This window comes from Seriola aureovittata, chromosome 7, assembly GCF_021018895.1.
Source record: "Seriola aureovittata isolate HTS-2021-v1 ecotype China chromosome 7, ASM2101889v1, whole genome shotgun sequence".
Taxonomy (NCBI): Eukaryota; Metazoa; Chordata; class Actinopteri; order Carangiformes; family Carangidae; genus Seriola; species Seriola aureovittata.
The window spans coordinates 5,580,405-5,600,753 of record NC_079370.1 but is presented as its reverse complement, the minus strand read 5'-3'; the positions used below and the strand labels follow the sequence as shown (position 1 = coordinate 5,600,753).

The 20,349-nt window shown below is 44.4% G+C and overlaps 2 protein-coding genes across 2 annotated transcripts in view; both read right to left on the bottom strand.

The window, feature by feature from the left end:
• creb3l4 (cAMP responsive element binding protein 3-like 4) overlaps positions 1 to 616 on the bottom strand; it is an 8,423-nt gene extending 7,807 nt beyond the window's left edge. The window contains exon 1 of the mRNA XM_056381472.1: positions 362 to 616. Within this exon, the coding sequence (XP_056237447.1) occupies positions 362 to 601 (240 nt within the window). The 5' untranslated portion in view covers positions 602 to 616. The remainder of the gene's footprint in view (positions 1 to 361) is intronic.
• A 1,214-nt stretch (positions 617 to 1,830) lies between these two features.
• LOC130172042 (CREB-regulated transcription coactivator 2-like) overlaps positions 1,831 to 20,349 on the bottom strand; it is a 40,875-nt gene continuing 22,356 nt past the window's right edge. The window contains 11 exon segments of the mRNA XM_056380446.1: positions 1,831 to 7,739; positions 7,840 to 8,044; positions 8,952 to 9,023; positions 11,586 to 11,792; positions 11,882 to 12,163; positions 13,429 to 13,751; positions 13,754 to 13,897; positions 18,176 to 18,444; positions 19,124 to 19,173; positions 19,593 to 19,672; positions 19,950 to 19,976. Of these exon segments, the coding sequence (XP_056236421.1) occupies positions 7,549 to 7,739; positions 7,840 to 8,044; positions 8,952 to 9,023; positions 11,586 to 11,792; positions 11,882 to 12,163; positions 13,429 to 13,751; positions 13,754 to 13,897; positions 18,176 to 18,444; positions 19,124 to 19,173; positions 19,593 to 19,672; positions 19,950 to 19,976 (1,850 nt within the window). The 3' untranslated portion in view covers positions 1,831 to 7,548.

Genomic DNA, 20,349 nt, shown 5'->3' with positions numbered 1-20,349 from the left:
ATTAGCATTAAAGGTGAAGACTCGTTTAAATGTTTTTACATCTTTTACTTTGAAAAACAACTAAACATGTAAACAGTAAACGCTGAGCTTCCGCCCTGCTCGTGGCCTTTTGTACTTTAATGACATTTAGCTGATAATACTTGTGAGTAATGACGTGTTTTTACATTGTGCTGTTGTTGTGTCTGAAGTCAACAGGATTCATAAGAAGCTTCTATGGGCCCGGTTCTGTTTCAGGGAAGCTCGTGCAGCTCTCATTATCTGTTTATACCGAGTTTATTAATGAGCCGTTAATTGGCTGTGGACCAGAGCTCCGGCCTGATCCTGGTTCCGCCGGATCGATCAGCAGCAGAGAAACACTCACTGTGTCAGAAGACGGATTGTTGTTGTTCACAGGCTCCGGTTCTTCATCACAGAGCTCCGGCTCCTCTGCAGCCGCGGGCCCGGGAACACAAACACCCACAACACGCCGCTTTCCTCCCGGTGTGAAGCCCAGCTGGCAGCTCCGCGTCCAGCTCAGAGTCCACTTCCTCCTCTTCCTCCTCCTCCTCCTCCTCCTCCTCCTCTTCTTCTTCTTCTTCTCCTCGCGCTGCACTGTCCTCATCTCCCTCTTCTTCTCGGTGTTTATGGCGGTTGGCGAACAGCGAAGTGACGCATTACCGCCACCCACAGGTGCTGCTAAATTAGTGATAAATTAAAATGAAAAATAAAAATAGAAATAACCAAGAACAGATAAAACTGATCTGCAGAGCTTCTTTATAAAAACATCTTGTAAATCAGAGTTTATTTATTTTATTCCTGTGTTCAGTATCAGCTCCCTCCTCTGCATCATATCTGGACAGTAACATGTTCAAACCTTCCTGTATTATATTTTTATATTTTAAAAAACCTGCACTTGAGTCTTTTATGACCAAACGAAACATTTTTTACATTTTTCTAATATATTTCTAAACACAGGGTTTTATCTTCCCACAAACTCATCAAAACCAAACCTCAGTGTGTTTTTACTCCATTTTACAAATCTGTAAAATTTTAAATCAAAACCAAACATGAAACAAAGATGTTTAGATTTAGACTCATATTTGATACATTCATCTACATCTAAAAATAAATTATAAACATAAACTGCTCATTGGTTGTTTGTGCGGCTGACAGAACAGCTTCTCTGGCTGTGGGACAAGCGGACATGACTCCAGCAACAGCCCCCCCTAATTTCTGTATTTGATTTATATACTTTTATTATTTAATTTATTATTAATATTTATTACATCTACTTTTTTGTTTTATTTCATTTGATTGGTTGTAAACATGCATGTATATATGTATATGTTTGTTATATTTCTGCACAGGTATTACCTGATGTCTGGTATTGTATTTGTATTTGTACAATGTTCAATGAAAAATCATCAATCATTACATATTTTGAACATGATAAATGTGACACTGAATTCACTGTAAATTTGTTGAATTCCACGTTCAGAAATACAGAATCACAAAGGTCACCCGCAACTTCACCAGATGTTTAGGTGAACTCAAATGTACATACAGACTCTTGATCCTATGAATATTAAAGAAAGTAATAAAACTGTGAAACTGTATGATGAACTCTTTAAAGAGGAATGATCTGATTAATCAAGTTCATTTTCTCAATTCCATGTTTTCTCTTATTGTTTCTTTATGGAGATTTAATGGGGTTTAAAGTCGTCGTTGCCCCTTTTCGTCCCTTTTGAGGGATGAATGTGGTGCAGTAAAAAGTGCAGTATTTGTACTGCAGTATAAGTACATGAACAGTTCACCACAGTAAACCTACATGAACACAGACAGATGCAGATGCAGATGTTCCAGGTTTCATCTGTTTATTTTCTGGAAAATAATGTGAAGGTACAGTCTCTTTAAAAATCTCTCCTGTTAGCTTCAGAAGCACCTCTGGTTTGAAAACACATTAATATGTACAACACACTCGACGTTCCCTGGTTATTACAAGGTTCAAATAAAAATCTGAATACAACAAAAGTCAAATGTATTATTCAAATACAAAGCAGGAGACAGAACGCTCGTCTTTTCTCTGGAGCCTAAAAACATAAAAACTGACAATAACATTAATAATGAGAGAAATTAATATTATACATCAATAAAAAATATGAAAAAATAAGAAATATGGCCTTTAACTGATCCCTAATCTGCACACACACACACACACACACACACACACACACACAAGCACACACACACACACTCACTACCTCGCTGGTCAACAGCTCCCCCTACTGGCAGAGTCTGGAACTGCATGTTAACTCACATCAGGTTTATTGCATAAAAAGGCAAAATGCTACGCACACGCGCGCGCACACACACGCACGCACACACACACACACACACACACACACACACAGGTGGAGAGGATGGTGGATTTTGGGACGATCTTTTATTTTGACCTTCTGTGACTGAGACTGTCAAAATAAAACGACGCTGCTTTTAAAGTGAAAATCTGTTTTTTTTTTCCAAGGAAAAGTTCCTTTAAAAAAAGATTTTTTTTGTTCCGTGTTTCTGTTGAAAACAACTTTGTGCACGTGAAGTCGTCTGTTTATGTCATAGGAAACTTTTCTGTGACAAACTGATCATCTGGTCTGATCTGGTTTCACTGTTCGTTTGAATCCTGATTAAAACCTGAACGAGCAGATTAATCAGACTGATGAAGAAAAAAAAACAATCGATAACAATCCAATTTCTACGGAAGCCCAGAAAGGCAAGTGAAAAGGGAAATTTTCCAAAATGTTAGTTTTTTTAATCTGTGAACAGAAGCGCTGAGAGGCTTTTTAATCTCTCTGGGCTTCTGTAGTTTTTAGTTTCCAGAGCAGCTTCTGTTTGTTTTAATCAGATTTTAATAAGTGTGTTTTTAAATATCTGGATCCTGTGAGTCCTCAAACCTCCTGAAAGACTAAAACCACCAGAGTCCTCCTTTAGGAAGGGGGGGGGGGGGGGGTCAGTCTCTGTTGGTCAGTAAAACCAGTAAAACACCATGACTGGTTTTAGAAGCTGACTGGAACTTTTGTTTTAAAAAAATCAAACCAGACGCAGTGATTTGTTTTTGTTGTGAAACCTGCACAAAGTGACTCAGGCTGACGTTACATTTCTTCACAGCTCAGAACGTTAAAGAAGTTTTTTGATGAATTTCCCTTCAACCATCTGAAATGCAGGAAGCTGCAGCTTTTACCTGTCGAGCTCTTCGACAGTGAACTGACCTCAGATCAACACTGAACCACCTGCACCTGAACACAACAACATCAACACAGACTGTAACTGAGCCAAACAGTAACATTTTCATCCAACATGGCCGCACAGAGAAGATCCCCCACAATTCATTTCACCTCCTGGTTCATAAAAACACTCCAGCTCCTCGACTTGTTCACTTCAACCTTTCACCTCTGAGCGACGCCTCGTCAGCTGCCAGCGCCGACCGGACAGACCGCTGCTCAACCTGGACGTCAACTTTCCAAACTCACCCTGAACGCCTCACTCACACCTGAACTTTCACCTGAACGTGACGAGTCCAACAGAAACAAGGATCCAGAAGCAGAAGACTGAGCTGATTAAAGCTGTTAAAGAGCTCAGAGGGTCGCTGGTTCGATTCCCTCCACCTGTTCACACGTATCAACCTCTTGTTAAACTGGTCGTGAAATCTTATTTGAAGTAATTGTTTATGTCTCGTCGTGTCGGCGTCCACAGACGACCATGAAGACGTCACAGTTTCTTTTATCCCTTCATTAACTTCACAGAGCGTCACAGCAGCAGCCCGGACCCGCCTGCAGGGGGCGCACTCACACCGGATTCTACTTTCTGAAACCTCTTCATCATCTGGGCCAACATCCTCGCTGCAGGCGCAGGCAGGACGCCCCTGATGAACTCCATTAAAGCTCCAACGCCATCGAAGCTAAAACTCCTCCCACAAACCTTCAGTCAGGCGTTCACAGACCTGAGCCAGCTGATCCTGATCCAGCTGATCCTGATCAACTTGATCTGATCCAGCTGATCAGGTCAAAGAAAAGCTGATTTTGATCTCATTCATAATTTGAGGAAACTTCTTCCCGCTCTGTGACTTTATTCACTCGTTCAATTTATTTTATTTTTGTGTTTTTTATCTGTTTTTTTTTTTTTTTTTTTTTAACGTTAAATCATTTTCTTCTCTTCAACCATTAAAACAACCGTCGACACGAAACCTGAACTTTCAACAAATCATCTCTGGAAATAAAATCCACCCGACAGCTCAGAGGAATCATTTTAACTTCCTGTTTGTTATGACCCACTGATGAACTGACAACTATCACTGATCTCTCATCAGATTTATGGAGGTTTATTTTCAGTGGCGTGTTCAGGTCTGACTGAATCACGACTCAGATTATCTGATTTCAGTTTCTGGATGTTGATAATCGACGACTCGTCAAACGATCGTTTTCAAACGAGGAGCTCAGAGTGAAAGAGTTTGGAGATGGAGTTTCAGTTGAAAGGTAGAAAAATTAGAAATTTGAATGAGTTGAAAGACAAAAGACCCAATCTGAGGCGGAGACGCTGAGCAGACGGACATGAGACTGATGCTTTAACCTGATGAACTGATCTCTGTCCTGCTGCTGCTGAGACTCAACTCTGATTCTTCAGAGACTGAAACACAAAGAGAAAGAAGGGGGAGTCTCTCTCTTCACTGAACCGGACTACGACAAGGACAAAGACCTAAACGTCTTGAAACAACATGTATGTAAATACTCACTCAGGACACGTGCAGCTAATCTCACAAGCTGTTGTTCAGAAACTCTCCGTCTGACTTCAAACTCCTACAAGCTGTTTTTTTTTTTCTTCTTCTCGTCTTAAATATACTGATTTCTTTCTTTAAAAGACAAATTATATACAAACAGATTAAAAAATAAAACTTCTTTATACTCAGAATATTAATATTTATCATTTTTTACCTTTGTTACACAAAAATACGTCACCGTGCTGCTGCGGGAACAGACGCAGGAAGTGCAGGGAGAGAGGGGGCGGGGCTTAGGGCTGTCAAACACAGTGACTGGGGTTAAAGGGCAGTGCCACCAAAAAATGGCATCTGAGCAGTTTATTGTGGAAAGTTCAGAGATGAAAGTTCTTGTTTTATTTTGTAGAGAAGTGCTCATGGCTGAAAGACGACTTCCTGTTTCTGTTTCATGAAGACATGGGACCAGGAACAGGAAGTGACGGTTTGATGCCACTGAACTGAAACTTCACACAAACCTCCAAATAATTAATGGGTCCTGAAATAATCCAGTCGTTATTTCATGTGAGCAAATGATCAATTAACATGTTTGTGTGCAGCAGATAACGACTTTGACGCACACGGTTAGAGGACATGACGTCATGTCAGGTGGTCGTGTGTGGAAGACGACAGAGAGCTGAAGGGAAGCTGGAACTGGATCCAGAGGTGAGAAAACCTTATTAACATCTGTAATCACACTAATTACAACAAATCCAGTTTCATGTGTTTCAGATCAGGAAGAACGTTCAAAAACAACAGGCTAATATCACTGTTTAATCAATACTTCTGTTGTTTGCAGCCTTTAAAGAACACCATTTCCCATAAGCCCTAGAGCCCTGCAGGTTACACGTCACATGACAAAGATTCACACCTGCTGAACAGATCCTGGACCACAACACTTCAGCTCTCTGCAGCTTCACGATTCTTTCAGGACAGTTTTGAGATGAAGTCAGTGTTTTTGTGGAACAGTCTTTAAACAACCTGAAGGGACGATAAAGCTCTTAGCCTGAGGAGCGACGGCACTGAAGCCGTCAGACCAACCGAATCTCAGCGGGGGGAAAAAGATGCAGATGTGTCGTCGGGGTAACCGCACACTGATCTGAAACAACCTCCGTGTTGTTTCTCCCGCTCGACCTCTGCATCGTTCAACACATTCATCTTCATCGTTGCATAATGTTCAGTTAGAGACGATTCATGTGCAACAACTGCAGCCGAGTGCATCCGATCGTAACGCCAACGCAAGACGCTACTGTAGAGAGGGAATGTGGATGGACAGACGGATATACAGACAGACATACAGACACAGGTCTTAGTCTGAAAGATGAAACATGAAGCTGACCTTCCCTGAGTCAGCCTTCAGCCTTCAGCCTTCAGCCTCCAGCCTTCAGCCTCCAGCCTCCAGCCTCCAGCCTCCAGCCTCCAGCCTTCAGCCTCCAGCCTCCAGCCTTCAGCTTTCAGCCTTCAGCCTCCAGCCTCCAGCCTTCAGCCTTCAGCCTCCAGCCTCCAGCCTCCAGCCTCCAGCCTCCAGCCTCCAGCCTCCAGCCTCCAGCCTCCAGCCTCCAGCCTCCAGCCTCCAGCCTCCAGACTGCGACTCAGTGACGTGAAGTCTGATGGAGAAACTGGAGGATGAACTGACTCTCTGTGATCAGACAGGGCGCTCATTTCCTCCCTCTCTAGTCCAGTTAAGTCCGGTCTAAAGATGATTTTGAGATGATGCGGACTGGACTCGAGGGGTCCTGACTTTATACTGCCGTGTGATCACAGTCAGACGCCTCTGATTGGCTGATGATGAGACGTCTGAGTTTTAAATTTTAAAAGAGATGATCTTTGTCTGCAGATGAACTATAAAAAACTACTAAAATATTTGTGAATATCACTGAGTTTCCTCAGCTGATGATTTATAATTCATTTCACATAAAAGAGAACAGAGTGCCCCGTGTGATCTCAGTCTGATCTGAGGGTTTAAAGCTGCTTTCATCGGACAGTTGGGGGAAACACGGCGACTGTTGAACCTGAACTTCATCCCAAACCTTCAACCTGCTTCTCATTCTGAAATAAGACCAGAGCAGTTTGTTCTGAGGAGAATCTCTCTGAACTGACATCTCAAATATATTCATGTGTATTTCTTTAAATATATAAACTCTGTGTTTCATGGCTGAGCTCCTGTCAAAGTGGCTGATAGAGCAGAGGAAGCCTCTGCTGGTGGTTATCTCCTGACCTAATGGCAGTTTGGGGTAAAGCGGCGTCTTTCCTGCGGCGTGGCGGCAGGATGAAGCGGACAGGAAACAAAAGGTCTGTCCAGGTGCATAAAGCTTTTCAAGATCTTCCAAGCGCTGCTGGTTTTTTTTTTCTTACACAAAGCCGACATCACGTGAGCGTTTGATTCCTGCGTGTTTTGCATTTACGCGAGTGCATTTGTCAACATGCAGATAAGACTCGACAAGCTAATGCCTAAAGAGAAGCAACTTGGTTTTTCTTGACTTCAAGCTTCGCAAGAGCGTTTTCAGTAAGTGCCTTCGACGGAAAAACTCCCCCTCCATCAGTTCACTCTGACGCACGACCGAAATCTCAGGTCTGTCCCTCCGAGACTCCGTCACTGAACGACGGAGAGATTCCCCAGTCACGTCCAAACCTCACTCTGCATGCCGTCCAGCCGGGGGAGTGGTGAGTGGGCGGCGTTCCTCTCCGCCTCCGTCAGGGTGGCGCCGTCTCTTCGCCGGATTCCCACCGAGCTCCTGGAGTGGAGTGGAGGGGGGGTGGGGGTGGCGGGATCACTTCAATCGGTCGGATCGGAAGGAGTCCTCCACGGCCGGGTCGGCGAGCATCAGGTCACCGTCCAGCATGTCCAGAGCCAGCGGGTCCATCCGGAGCGGGTCGTCCAGGGAGAACGGGTCCATCTCAAAGCCGGGGACGTGGGACAGAGCGCTGGCGATCTCTTTGGACAGACCTGGGGGAGAGTCTCCTGCGGGGGGGGGGGGGGGGGGGGGGGGGGGGGCATGTTAAACTGATGGATTTAAATCTTCTTCCAGTCGTCATATTAAACATCAGCTGCTCTCACCCACCTGTGAGGATGATGTTGGGCACGTTGTGTCGTCCCTCCCCGCTGCTGTAGTTCTGGTTCTGGTTGTTGAGGAGCTGCTGGTCCCTGGGGTCCTGCAGGCCCAGGGGCCCCTGGGTGTTGGAGGGGAACTGGTTCTTGTCCGTGCTGCCGCAGCTCAGACCGCTGTGGTTCAGGGTCAGACCGTCGCCCTGGTTCGCCGCTGTGAACTGACACAGGAAGGGAAAAGGTCCAGAGAATAAACACGGACATGAAGATTCATCGTGTGCTCCAGGAGACACTGTGTGAACAGCTGAACACTTGAATGACATCACTTCTCCCTCGTCTCTACGACAACCGGCCTTTCTCTCCAGCTTCCACATCAGGTGCAAACAGTTCTGCAGGTGGTGGATCCACCAGAGAGAGAGATACAAGGCTCCAACAGTGACATCACATTTTGACATTAAAAACAAGACCTGAACCCAAAACATTAAACAGATTACAATCTGATTCATGATTTACGATGCGTTTTTCGATCTTCAGATTATTTCCTTCAGGTCTTGGTGCAGCAGAGATTTTATCATCTTTCACACATGGAAACAAAGCTCAGAATTATTTTTTTCCCTCTGGGGCCATTAATTTGAAAAATCCAATTAACCATTAATTAAAACAAACTTCTTAGGAATATCACTTTAAATAATTAAAATTGATATGATTGTCCTGTTTCAGCAGGACTTTTAATTTGTAAAACTGTTAACATTCTCACAGGTTCAGTTTCACCTTCTACGTTGTTAAAGTTTATGATTTGAAGATCTTTCACATGGGAAAATTGTGGGTGAATTTATTGTAAAAAATAAAAAAGACATTTCCATTAGGGTGCCTCTCTTTGTTTAGGTTTGTTTCCATTGGTTCCTTATAAGTGAGCGCACAGCAAAGAGACGCAGTGTGACCTTCAATAAAGAGCTGAATCAGCGAGAGCTGAGCAGAAGGTGAGCTGGATATTTTTGTCCTGTTTCTACTTCCTGTCTGCCGAGAACGACACGTTCCACAACACAACGATGAGCCGAGACACGTGACGTCGGCGTCCCTGCAGTTATCTACAGCTTCAGATGACATCACGTGAAGGTGAGCCGTTACCTGCTGGTTGGCTTTTCCCGTGAGCTGCAGGCTCAGGTACGGGTCGTCCAGCAGAGAGTTGAGCAAGGCATCCTGGGAAAAAAAAAGACCATAAAACAAGTGTTGGTTACAGGCGTCCTCACAGATGCTGAAGCATCAACACTTACATGTTTTCTTACTGTTTTAATCAAACATCAACCTGCGAGGCTGAAAAACACTGAAGAACCAGAAGCTGCAGTTCCTCTAACGACCACTAGAGTCTGGCTCCAACAGTGAGTCAGTCCTCATAGACTCCCATGTTAAAATGTCCAACTTTACAGCAGAAATAAACATGTTTACAGCCTGGTACAAAAACTGTTTTGGTCTCTAGAGCTAATTTCCTCCTTCATGACACCTGTTTATATAACTCACCTGTTTACATTTTATTAAGGACAACAGTTATGGAGGATTGAGGGCGTGGCCTCTTTGACCATTATTGGATTAGCTGGGAGTTAGGGGGCGGAGTCAGACACTGCCAAGATGGCGACGGTGGAGCAGCTTTATTTACAGTCTGTGGTTTTAGTCAGTAATTATTCTGACGTGTTTAATGACTCAGTGTGCAGCTGTTTCTGACGTCTTCATCCTCCATCAGGACATCTTGGATTTTATTGCTCCAGTCAGTGTCACGATCAGCTGTTACTACATTTATCCGACCTAGGGTTGCAAATCGTCGAGGCCGAGACATATTAAAGATATCAGATTACATGTGGAGCAGCTCATAAAAATAACCTCTGCTAACATTTAGTTTCACCTACAAACCACTAACTGTGACGCTGTACTGATTCTGTTCTACAGATAACTGAATGTAACACGAGACTGCACGTCGTTTATATTTCAGATCCGTATCTGAGGATGGATCCATTCATTTCCTCGTGTTCGAGTTGATCTTCGATTACTCGTCATCAACCCTGGTCCGACATCAGTGTCGTAATGTTCTCGTGACAAACACAAAGATGTGAGAAGTTGTGATTTGTGTCGCAGCTTCGTTGTAGAGCTGAGAGCAGCTCGTTGATTCGCTCAGCTGCAGCTTTAACCAGGTGAATCCCTGAAAGCTGCAACCTGAGCAGAGAGGACGCCTCCTGCTGATCAGCTCATCAAATGCCTCGTCCCCTCAGTGAGCGATGACGTCGCATCAGCAGAACGCCACAAATAGACCCAGGTGAGTGTTTGTGTGATGTGATGCTGAGGTGAAATGAAAGACACTGTGAACACACACACCTCTGGTCCTTAGAGACGAGGATGGTTGAGCTACAACTGGAAGTCCAGCTGTTCAAATGAAGCCTTTAATGTGAATAAAATCATTTGATTTCCTGTTGTTTCTGTCACTAACCGACAGCCACACAAACGTCACAGCGTAAACCCGTACATGTGCACAGAGCAGGAGAAACGAAACGAATGAGAAACGATGACGTGAGGCCGAGTTACAAAACTGAACCGGTTTGTTCTGCTTCACCAGAGCCGACCACACTGAGCACGGCCACATAAATAAAAATGATTCAATCAGTTAAATCCAATAAAACGTTTCCACTTACTAAAAATATTTCACAGGCATCTTCAGATGACGCAGTGTTTTGGTAAAGAGACCAAAACAGATGAAAGCTGCTCAGACAGTTTGGCTGGAAGGTGAATCCTGAAGGTTTTATTCATCTTTATCTTTTTATAGCTCCATATTTTCTTCTTCTTCTGTGTTTTATTTGAAGTGTTGATCCCATCAACAGACATCTCGTCTTTCAGGCATTCGCACAGTTTTCCTCTTTTAAAGAAGTGTTTCCCTCCGTGGACATTTTAAAGACTAAACTGAAAACCATCGTCGCCTCTGTCCGTGCGACAGTTTCATCCTCTCAAACATTGTCTCCTTGTTTTGTTTCCATCTCATGTTTATTTCTTTAATTAATTCCGGTTGATTTAAATGTTCTTTATAAATAAACTTTATTTGATATTAAAACTGTCTTCAAACACATTAACTCAGACAACTAGACATCAAGTGGCCAGAGTATCACAGATCTTTATGTGAACCTTCCTGCTCCTCAGAGGATGAACCCCCAGGACCGCCTGACCTTTCCCTTTAGTGCCACCATCAGAAGAAAGTTACCCATAACACTTTGATTCATGCTAAGGTACCTTAAGCTAATAATTACCTACAGTAATTATCAGCTGAAATATTCTGTTACTATTCATGGTCCCCAGAGGATACTTCCTAATTTTCCTACTATGTCACTATCAGGACAAAATTCCCCATAACCAACACTCTGATTCATGCTAAGGTATCTTAAACTAACAATCACCCAATTATCAGAACAAATATTCTGTGGATATTTATGGTCTCCAGAGGATGAACCCTCATGATTTCAGTTACCCTGCTAACCTCTGCCACCATCAGAACAACATTCCCTGTAACACTTCCTTAAGCTAACAATTACCCTGAAATATTCTGTGGATATTCCTGGTCCCAGGAGGATGAACCCTCATGATTTTCCTGCTGTGTCACTATCGGGACAAACTTCTCACTTGTACATAAAAAACATCTAAATTCAAAGGGCAGATTGACACGAAAACTTGAACAAATTCGTGCTTCTCAGAGGATGAACCCTTTAGATTGTCGCTGTCATTACTCACGTTGTAGAGGTCCGTGGCCAGGTTGTGGCTGATCTGTTGGATCTGCGGGAGGCCGCCGACTCTGTGCTGCTCCACCTGCTGCTCCGCTTCATGTTTGACGTGACACTGAGAGGACGAGGAGCTCTGGACGCACTGATCCAACGCGCTCTCGTTCTTTATCAGCGACGTGTTCGTTGTGTTCATGTGCGGCACCATCTGCCTCTGTTGCTGCAGAGAAACAGACACACCATCATCATCTGTGTGAGCTGAACTAAACAGCTGACTGTTATTTATCTCTTAACGTGGATGAATCTTACCGTTCCAAAGTGCTGCTGCATGTGCTGGTTGCGCAGGTTCTGCAGGTGGAGCTGCTGCTGCTGCTGCTGCTGCTGCTGCTGGGCGTTGGGCCGCGGCTGCTGGAGGCGGTGCAGCTGTTGGTGGTGGTGTTGACCCAGCGGAGGAGGCTGCTGGCCGGACTGGGAGCCGGGCAGACCGGGGAGGGGCTGGTGGGGGCCCGGCTGGTGCTGGTGGGATTGACTGAGGGGGTACGGAGGAAGCCTCTGGTCCAGGGGCAGTTTGCTGGTGTCCAGAGGGACGCCCTGTGGAGGAGGCGGGGCTGTTAGCAGGAAGTTTATCGGTACCACTTCACAATAAGACGACCCTTATAAAGGATTTATAAATGGTTCATGATCAGGTTATTAATTTATAATAATAATAATCATAAATAAACAATTAGAAACAAGTTATAGCAGGATTCATACATTGATGCAGGCTCACTATTTGGCAAGGTCAAGTTAATGCTTCCTACTCATTAATCTTCGAGTTGCTACCATTTATAACTGTTAACAGGAGCCTTTAAAGTGTAACTCATCATTTATTAATATGCCAAACTTTCTGACCAGTAAGATTACTAGTGACTGAACAAACGTGTTGAAGCAGCAGCTACAGATGCAGATACATGAGGGCTCACTATTTGGCAAGCAACAAGTCACTGTAGCCCCTTTGATTTGATGTGTTATTACAGCTTATTAATGATTTATAACGTGTTATCGAGCCGATTAATGAATAAATAAATAAAGCTGCCCTTCACTAACCATGAGCATGTGATCGCACTTTAAACCGCCACAAACAAAAACCACAATTATAAATCAACTCAGCCGCAGAGCTGAAGCTGGTTCTGTGGATGAACGACCCAAGTCTCAAGAATGAACCGATTCGTTTTTGGTGGCTAAAGGTCAAAGGTCAAGGTCACTAAAACACTTTTTAGCCACTACTCAAGACTTCACAGCAGTTGTGACCAAATTTCACACACGGTTCATATTTTCTCTGACTCTGGAGAAACAGGAAGTGAGGAGGTGACTCTAGTTTTAGGGACTGTTTTGATTGGTTGTTCATGTCGGGACAGCAGTATAAGAAAGGTGTGTAGGTGTGTTTCCCTTGTGTGTCCCAGACGGTTTTAAATCAAACTTCAGTTCCATTTATTTTGGTCCTTATTAATATTGACATGTAGTAAACACACAGAGATAAAAACACACAGAGATAAAAACACAGAGATAAAAACACACAGAGATAAAAACACACAGAGATAAAAACAAACAGAGATAAAAAACACAGAGGTCAAAAGAAAGAAAAGTGAACCACTCATTCTTAATTCATTCTCCACAGGTTTTCCCTCCGACAGATCTTCCTTTTTTCCTTATTTGTCCCTTGTTTTATTAAATGTTCTGAATCATCCACACTGACTCTCTGAGTTCATACTAAATCATTTTGCTTTGTCCACGATGTGTGCAGTTTTAAAGTCGGACATGTTGGATCATCTGATTGGTTGTTAGATGCAGTGGCTGTGACAGTGTGTGTGTGTTACCTGTGTGATGGAGGACAGGGTGGGGGAGATGGTGGGGGAGAACTGCTTGGAGTGATGCCTCCGCGACTCCCCTCCCATGGGCAGGATGAGCGGGGACAGCTGGGCTCGTCTCCGCGGCGACGTGCTTAGTGACGGCTGACCCTGTCCGCTGAGCAGCGGCGAATAGGAAGAGGAGCAGGAGCTGGACCCGCCCACTCCGCTGCTGTAGCTGGGGTTACCGCTGGACGCCGACTGGAGGGAGGAGTTACTGAGGGAGGAGTGCAGCGATTGGCTGCTGAGGGAGGACGGCAGGGAGGGGGAGGAGCTGAGGGACGACTGCAGCGAGGGTTACTGAGAGACGAGTGCAGGGAGGCGGAGCTCAGAGAGTTAGAGAAGGAGTGGCTGCTGAGTGACGACTGGATGTTGGGGTTGCTTAGCGACGACTGCAGGGAGGGGTTGCTGAGCGTGCTCTGTAGAGACGCCAGGAGACCTGAGGAGGGAAAACAGGAAACTATGAACAGAGAGAAAAAGACAGATTTAATCTCTTAAACTGGATTGTGGTACAATGAATTCTGGGTAAATTAAGACTTTTTTTCCAAAAAAACAAAACAAAAACAAATGGCCGCCGGAGGAACCACATCAGCTCCGTTTACCCTCAACAGGAAATGTCACAGGACGTGTCACTTTGGAGCAGCAGTTCTCCCTCGTTAGTGGCTGATGACGGTCCAAACACATAAATTAAATAAATAAATAGATATTTTTGTCTTTTGAGATGGTCACTGTGTCAGATGAGGCCCTGACCAATCACAGCGTAGCATTCGTCTCGACTTCTGCCACTAGTGTTAGAAGTTTTCTCCTGGTTGGAACTTTTTGTTTTTATTGTAATGAAATGAGCCAAATCTTTAACCAGCTGAACTTTCTTCTCCTCGTGCTTCAGTCGTGTGTTTGTCCTGCGCTGTGAGAGCGACAGTGAACACGAGGCTCAGAGCGACCTCCAGCCGAGAGAAGGATGATGTTTCTGAATCAACCAATCAACCGTTTACCAATAATAAACCTCATTAATTAGTGACTGTTGCTGCTTCACTGTAACTAATGGTGAATCAGTGCTGTAGATACACTGACACATATCTTTAGAGAAAACAGGTTTAAAAACTTATAAATATCATAAAAATACACATTGGAACAAACTGAATCTTTCACGAGCAACAAGCTCCAGCTACAGCACCCCCCCCCCCCCCCACACACACACACACACACACACACACACACACACACACACCCCTCCTCTGTGGCCTCACTTTAAAATAAACCTGCTCGGGGACTCGGCCCCCCAGGGAGACGGCGGCCTGTTTTCACCTGAGCTCCTCCCCAGGTGATCAGAGGAGGTGAAAACATCAGCTCCGTCCCCAAACGCTCCCTCCCCCTCCTGCCCCCCCCCCCCCCCCCCCTCCTGCCCCCCCCCCCCCCTCCCCCCCCCCCCCCCCCCCCCCCCCCCCCCCCTCAGCCCCCCCCCCCCTCCTCAGCCCCCTCCCCCTCCTGTCCTACAGTCTTACTTCTTTTTATAACCTCAGTAGGTCAGGTGCGTCGACGATCTGCCTCTGTGAGTTTTCTGACCTGGTTTCAACGTAAAACCAGGAACAAGACACAGATCAATAACATATTCATTATTATGAGCTTAGAATGATCGATTCTGGACACAAGTCACACCTGTCCACACCTGTCCACACCTGTACACTCCAGGGTCCAGTTGCATAAAACTCTGTAGCTTCATGACTGAAACTATGTGACGCACCAAACCTGTATAACCTATATATATATATATATATATATATAACTCTCTATATAAAGTTCTCATGGTTCCCCTTTATAATCTCACTCACACGTGAACGAGCCTTAATCAATCAGTTTGTCTCATGTGATCAGACAATCGTCTAATGTAATGTCCTGTTTCAAGAATATGAAACAAGTGATTTCTGTTTAATTGTTAAATTGTTATCTCAGTAAAACTGATGATGATGATGATGATGATGATGATGATGATGATGATGATGAAGGAAGTTCCGTGAAGTTGTTATTTTATTTAAATTACGTGTCTCAGTTTATTTATTATCTTGCTTCACTTTGGAAACCGTGCGTTCACATGAGTGAAGTGACACATTCTTATTATTATTTATGAGCGGGAAATGTGACACTCGTCAATACACAACGCCCTCAATTCTTAAAAGCTTGTCGCTTGCCTCGCGGCAGGTCGACCTGACCTCGCCACTCATCATTATTTATCATCACGTTCTTATATTATAATTATATTCTCATTTATATAATAATATGTATCATTAAAGATCTCTGTAGATATTTTTACTCCGGGAACTGAGAATTAAAAAGCTCCTGTGTTCTGAGAAAAGCCAAGATGCTTCTAATACCTGGAAACACATTGGTCTCACACTTTCAAAGTAAAAGCTGACAGCGTGTGGTTCCACGTGACTCTGTCTGACCACCAGCCTCATGAAGACCACATGATGATCCAGGCTCAGGTTTTGGAGCGGCGGCCTGAGGTCTGAACGATGAAACACAGCGACACTTTCCGACTGCAGCTCGACCCACGAGAGCAGAATCCTCTCTCTCTCCTGTCTGTGGCTAAATTTAGAGCGCCGCTCCGCAGTACATCCCCCTTTGTTTCATGTCGTCTGCTCTCACCCACATACTTCCTCTGCTGTGCCTCACATCAGTCACTGAGCCGACGCTTTCATCCACACTGATTCACAACCACCGAGCAGCTCAGAGTCCAGACCGAGGACGCTTCAGCTCAACTGTCACCACAGGGACTCGAACCGGACGGCGTCTCTCGTCTCTTTGTCCAGTGTCAGTGCACGTCTGACCTGACATTAATATATGATGAAGACAGTGACAGAAAGCTACATCAACAAAGGTTGTAATCATAAAGAATACAACTGAATTTATTTTATTTGTCATCAACAAATCCCATGAAAAGACCCAAAATATCAATATATTCAAAAGTTGTATCTGTCATTTGTATTAATTAGTAGTAATTACATTATATATGTTAAGTTAAAGCTCCATGTTTCTTCTTCTTCTGTGTTTTATTTGAAGTGTTGATCCATCAGAAGATATGAAAACCATCTCAGTGTAGTTTTACATCTCCTCTCTCAGGCTTCTCTCTGGAGCTCTAGTAACAACAGGTCAGTCAGCCAATCAGAAGAGAGGAGGCTCTGAGCCTCTCTTCTGATTGGCTGACTGTTTTCTGAGTGATCCAATAAAAATATAGCAGATTTCAGGTAAAAACACTCATAGAAACCAAATCCTGTAAAGGTTTGGATGGTGGGTCCAGGTGGGCGGGGCTTGGTGACTGCTTTGTTGTGACATCACAAAGTTCCAGAAGTCCTGACGGCTGGTTTTAAGGCTCAGTTTCTGAATACAGGCTGTGTGCATTTCTCTGTGGACTGAGGCTTTGATACTTTCACAGTATTAATACAGAAGCTAGACCTGATCTATAATCACACTACACATGGACACAGACCTTTACACTTGAGGAGCTTTAACATCTGAGACCTGTGATGTCTAAAAATAAGTCTGACCTGTCATGAAACACAAAGATCTAAGATCTAAACCATCTTATTTGGAAATCAAAGTGAAAATGAGCAAAGCTTAAATGTCAGTAATAATCCTTCACTGCACAGAAAGACTGAGCTCACACCTCCAGTAAATACAGGAGATCAAAGTCGACGCAGGAAGTGGGTCTGTGAGCAGCGCGTGGTAACGTTACTGCTCGTCTTCATTCTCCCTCTGAAGTTTGACTCAACTGTTTCAACCTGTCTGACTGTTTTTCAGTGATATCCCAGATTTGATATTTACTCTGTGAGCACAAGGTTTTCATGACTGATGGAAATGATCGACAGAACTCTCTCCTGTAATACCGTTTCCAAAATGTTTGGACAATGTGAATTCAAAAAACTCTTCAGCATAAAAAATAAATAAGGAGTTTTTCAAACAAACGACTCTGATGTAATTTTACTGTCAGATCCACAACAACATCCCTCTCTGCTTCCAGGACACAAGACAGAACTGGTCACTGGATCACTCTGCACTTACTGCAGCGCTGCTTCACAAAAACAACATTTCTTCACACGTTCACCAAAATCTGGAGCCAGATTTAATTTTACATTCGAGCAAAAACACATTTCACACAGGCACATAAACACCAGCTGACGGAGGGACGCTCTCCTCTGAGGCTCTGTCTGAAATAAATACATTCAAATGGATTCAACAATAACTTCAAGTGGAAAAGATGTTTTTGTTAAAGAAAACTGCAAAGATGAGCAAATAATAAAGATTGTTTTGTTTTTTTTACCACAAAAATATACTCAGTTCATCTTTGAGTTGAAGTGAGTGTTTCTGCCAAATCTGAGGAAAGTTTAACTTTAAATGTTTCTGAGATTTGAGTTGACCTTTGACCTCCCGATCAGTTCATCCTCCAGTTCAAGGGAGTGTTTGTGCCACATGTGATAAAAATCCCTCCAGAACTTCCAGTGAGACCGTGTTCACCAGGACGAGACAGACGGACGACAGACTCTCAAAGGAATCTATCATCTTTAAACCCCAACCGGACTGAACCGGACTGAACCGGACTGAACCGGACTGAAACCGGACTTGGCCCACCTCAGTCTGATCAGTGGAGACACACAAATCAGACCTAGACTCAGCCCAACAATAAATCAACACACACCCACACACACACACACTCTGTACCGACCTGGCGTGTGGTGATGGAAGTTGCCGTTGCCTCCCGTTGCGTTGGCGGCGTTGATGCCCAGCTGCGTGAGGGTGGAGGCCAAGTTCCCGGTGCTGCTGCCCCCACTCAGAGAGGAGGATCCGGGGTAGCCGGGCTCGTCCTGGTCCAGCGGCGTGGGCAGCGGGGAGGGGAAGTGGAGGCTGGACAAGTCGGGCAGCGAGCCGCCGGTGTTGAGAGCTGAGGGGACGCCGTGAGCCGGCGTGGACGGCTGCTCCGGGGACGTAAAGATACTGGGGGGGGGGGGCAGAAGAATCAGACAAGTGTCATTAAAATAATGGCCTGATGCGTTTCTGTACAACATTATGATGTCACAGTGAAGTTGACCTTTGACCTGTTTGGATATCATCACTTCATCATTTTATCCTTTTGGACATTTGACTTAAATTGTGTCATAATGAGCGTTTGGATTTGTGAGTTAAGGCCAAAAAAAGTGTGTTTTTTTGTCACAGGGAACTTGACCTTTGACCTTTGACCACCAAATTCTAATCAGCTCATCCCTGAGTCCAAGTGAATGTTTGTACCAAATCTGAAGAAGCTCCCTGGAGGCGTTTCTCAGAGACAGTATCACGTTCACGAGACTGAAACGCCTCCGGCCGCAGAGACGTGAAAACACAGACTCTTCTTCATTTCAAACACCAACATTTAACTTCCTGTCCCTGGACGTCTCCTTCAGGGCCGTGAGTTCCTGTGGTCACAGGCTGGAGACAACGTTTGATATTTGACACTTTCGAGTTAAAGCTGAGAAACAAACGCAGCAGGAGAGGAAGCGACTCGCAGGAAGTCACAGGAGAAGAAGGAGAAGAAGAAGAAGAGGAAGAGTCCGACCCTGGTTCAAAAGGACTGATCCAGTTCAGGCCACACTGAAGAAAAGAGTGTGTGCATGTGTGTGTTTAGTGGAGCTGGACTTACTTGATGCCTGGGACTTCACAGGACTTGGGTCTGGACGACAACAGAGGCAACTGGAGACAGAAACATGAATCAGATGAAGTCACCTTCACTTGTTAAAACACGTTTGTTCAGAGATAAATTTTACATAAAGAAATAATAAGAAAACGTAAAGAGTTACATTCAGCTTCAATCAGACAGTAAAATATTAACGAAATAATTAAAGAATTTAAAAACATAGATAGATAAATGTGGGGCCGGTCACTTCTGCTCAGCTGAGGGAGTTACTGAAGGTGCTGCACAGAATCTCTTCACAGGTTTCCTCAGTTAAGGAAAACAGTTAAAGCATTTGCAGCAGTGAAAGAGATTTTACAGCAGTAAAGTTCTACAGTTTCCATGGAGACCATCTGTTTGCCGGCATCAGCTTGGTACGTTTGATACTGAGATCAAGAGAAAGCCTTAAACACTGAAGTGAACATTTTAAAGCCGCTACCTTCTTGGTGTCCCAGGGTTTGAGCATTTTCCCTTCGTCCAACACGTTTTCTTCAATGGGAGGAACCGGGTACGGAAACACTGAGGGACAAAAGACTGCAGCTTTAATCCAAGAGAACATTTAGATATAAAAGTGTTGAAGCTTCTTCCTGTGTATGAGTTTAAAGTTTAAAATGATTTAAACTGAGAGCAACGAATGAGCATATTATTATATGATATATTACATATAATATTTAAATAAAACATGTGTAGTGTAAACAACATGAACACAATGTGTTTGTGCCTGTGAGACGAATGAACAGCTACAGGCTGAAATCTGAACATGTTTATAATAAATAAAATGTTCAATGTAACTCACTTCTTCTGCCCTCTCCATCGTTCTGACCTGAGAGAGAGAGAGAGGGAGACAGGGAGAGAGACAGGGAGAAAGACAGGGAGAGAGACAGGGAGAGAGACAGGGAGAGAGGACAGGGAGAGAGACAGGGAGAGAGACAGGGAGAGAGACAGGGAGAGAGGACAGAGAGAGAGACAGAGAGAGAGACAGGAGAGAGACAGGGAGAGAGACAGAGAGAGACAGAGAGAGAGACAGGGAGAGAGAGAGGGAGAGAGACAGGGAGAGAGAGAGACAGAGACAGAGAGAGAGACAGGGAGAGAGAGAGAGAGACAGGGAGAGAGACAGAGAGAGAGACAGGGAGAGAGACAGGGAGAGAGAGAGAGAGACAGAGAGAGAGACAGGGAGAGTTAGTGCCACTTTACCT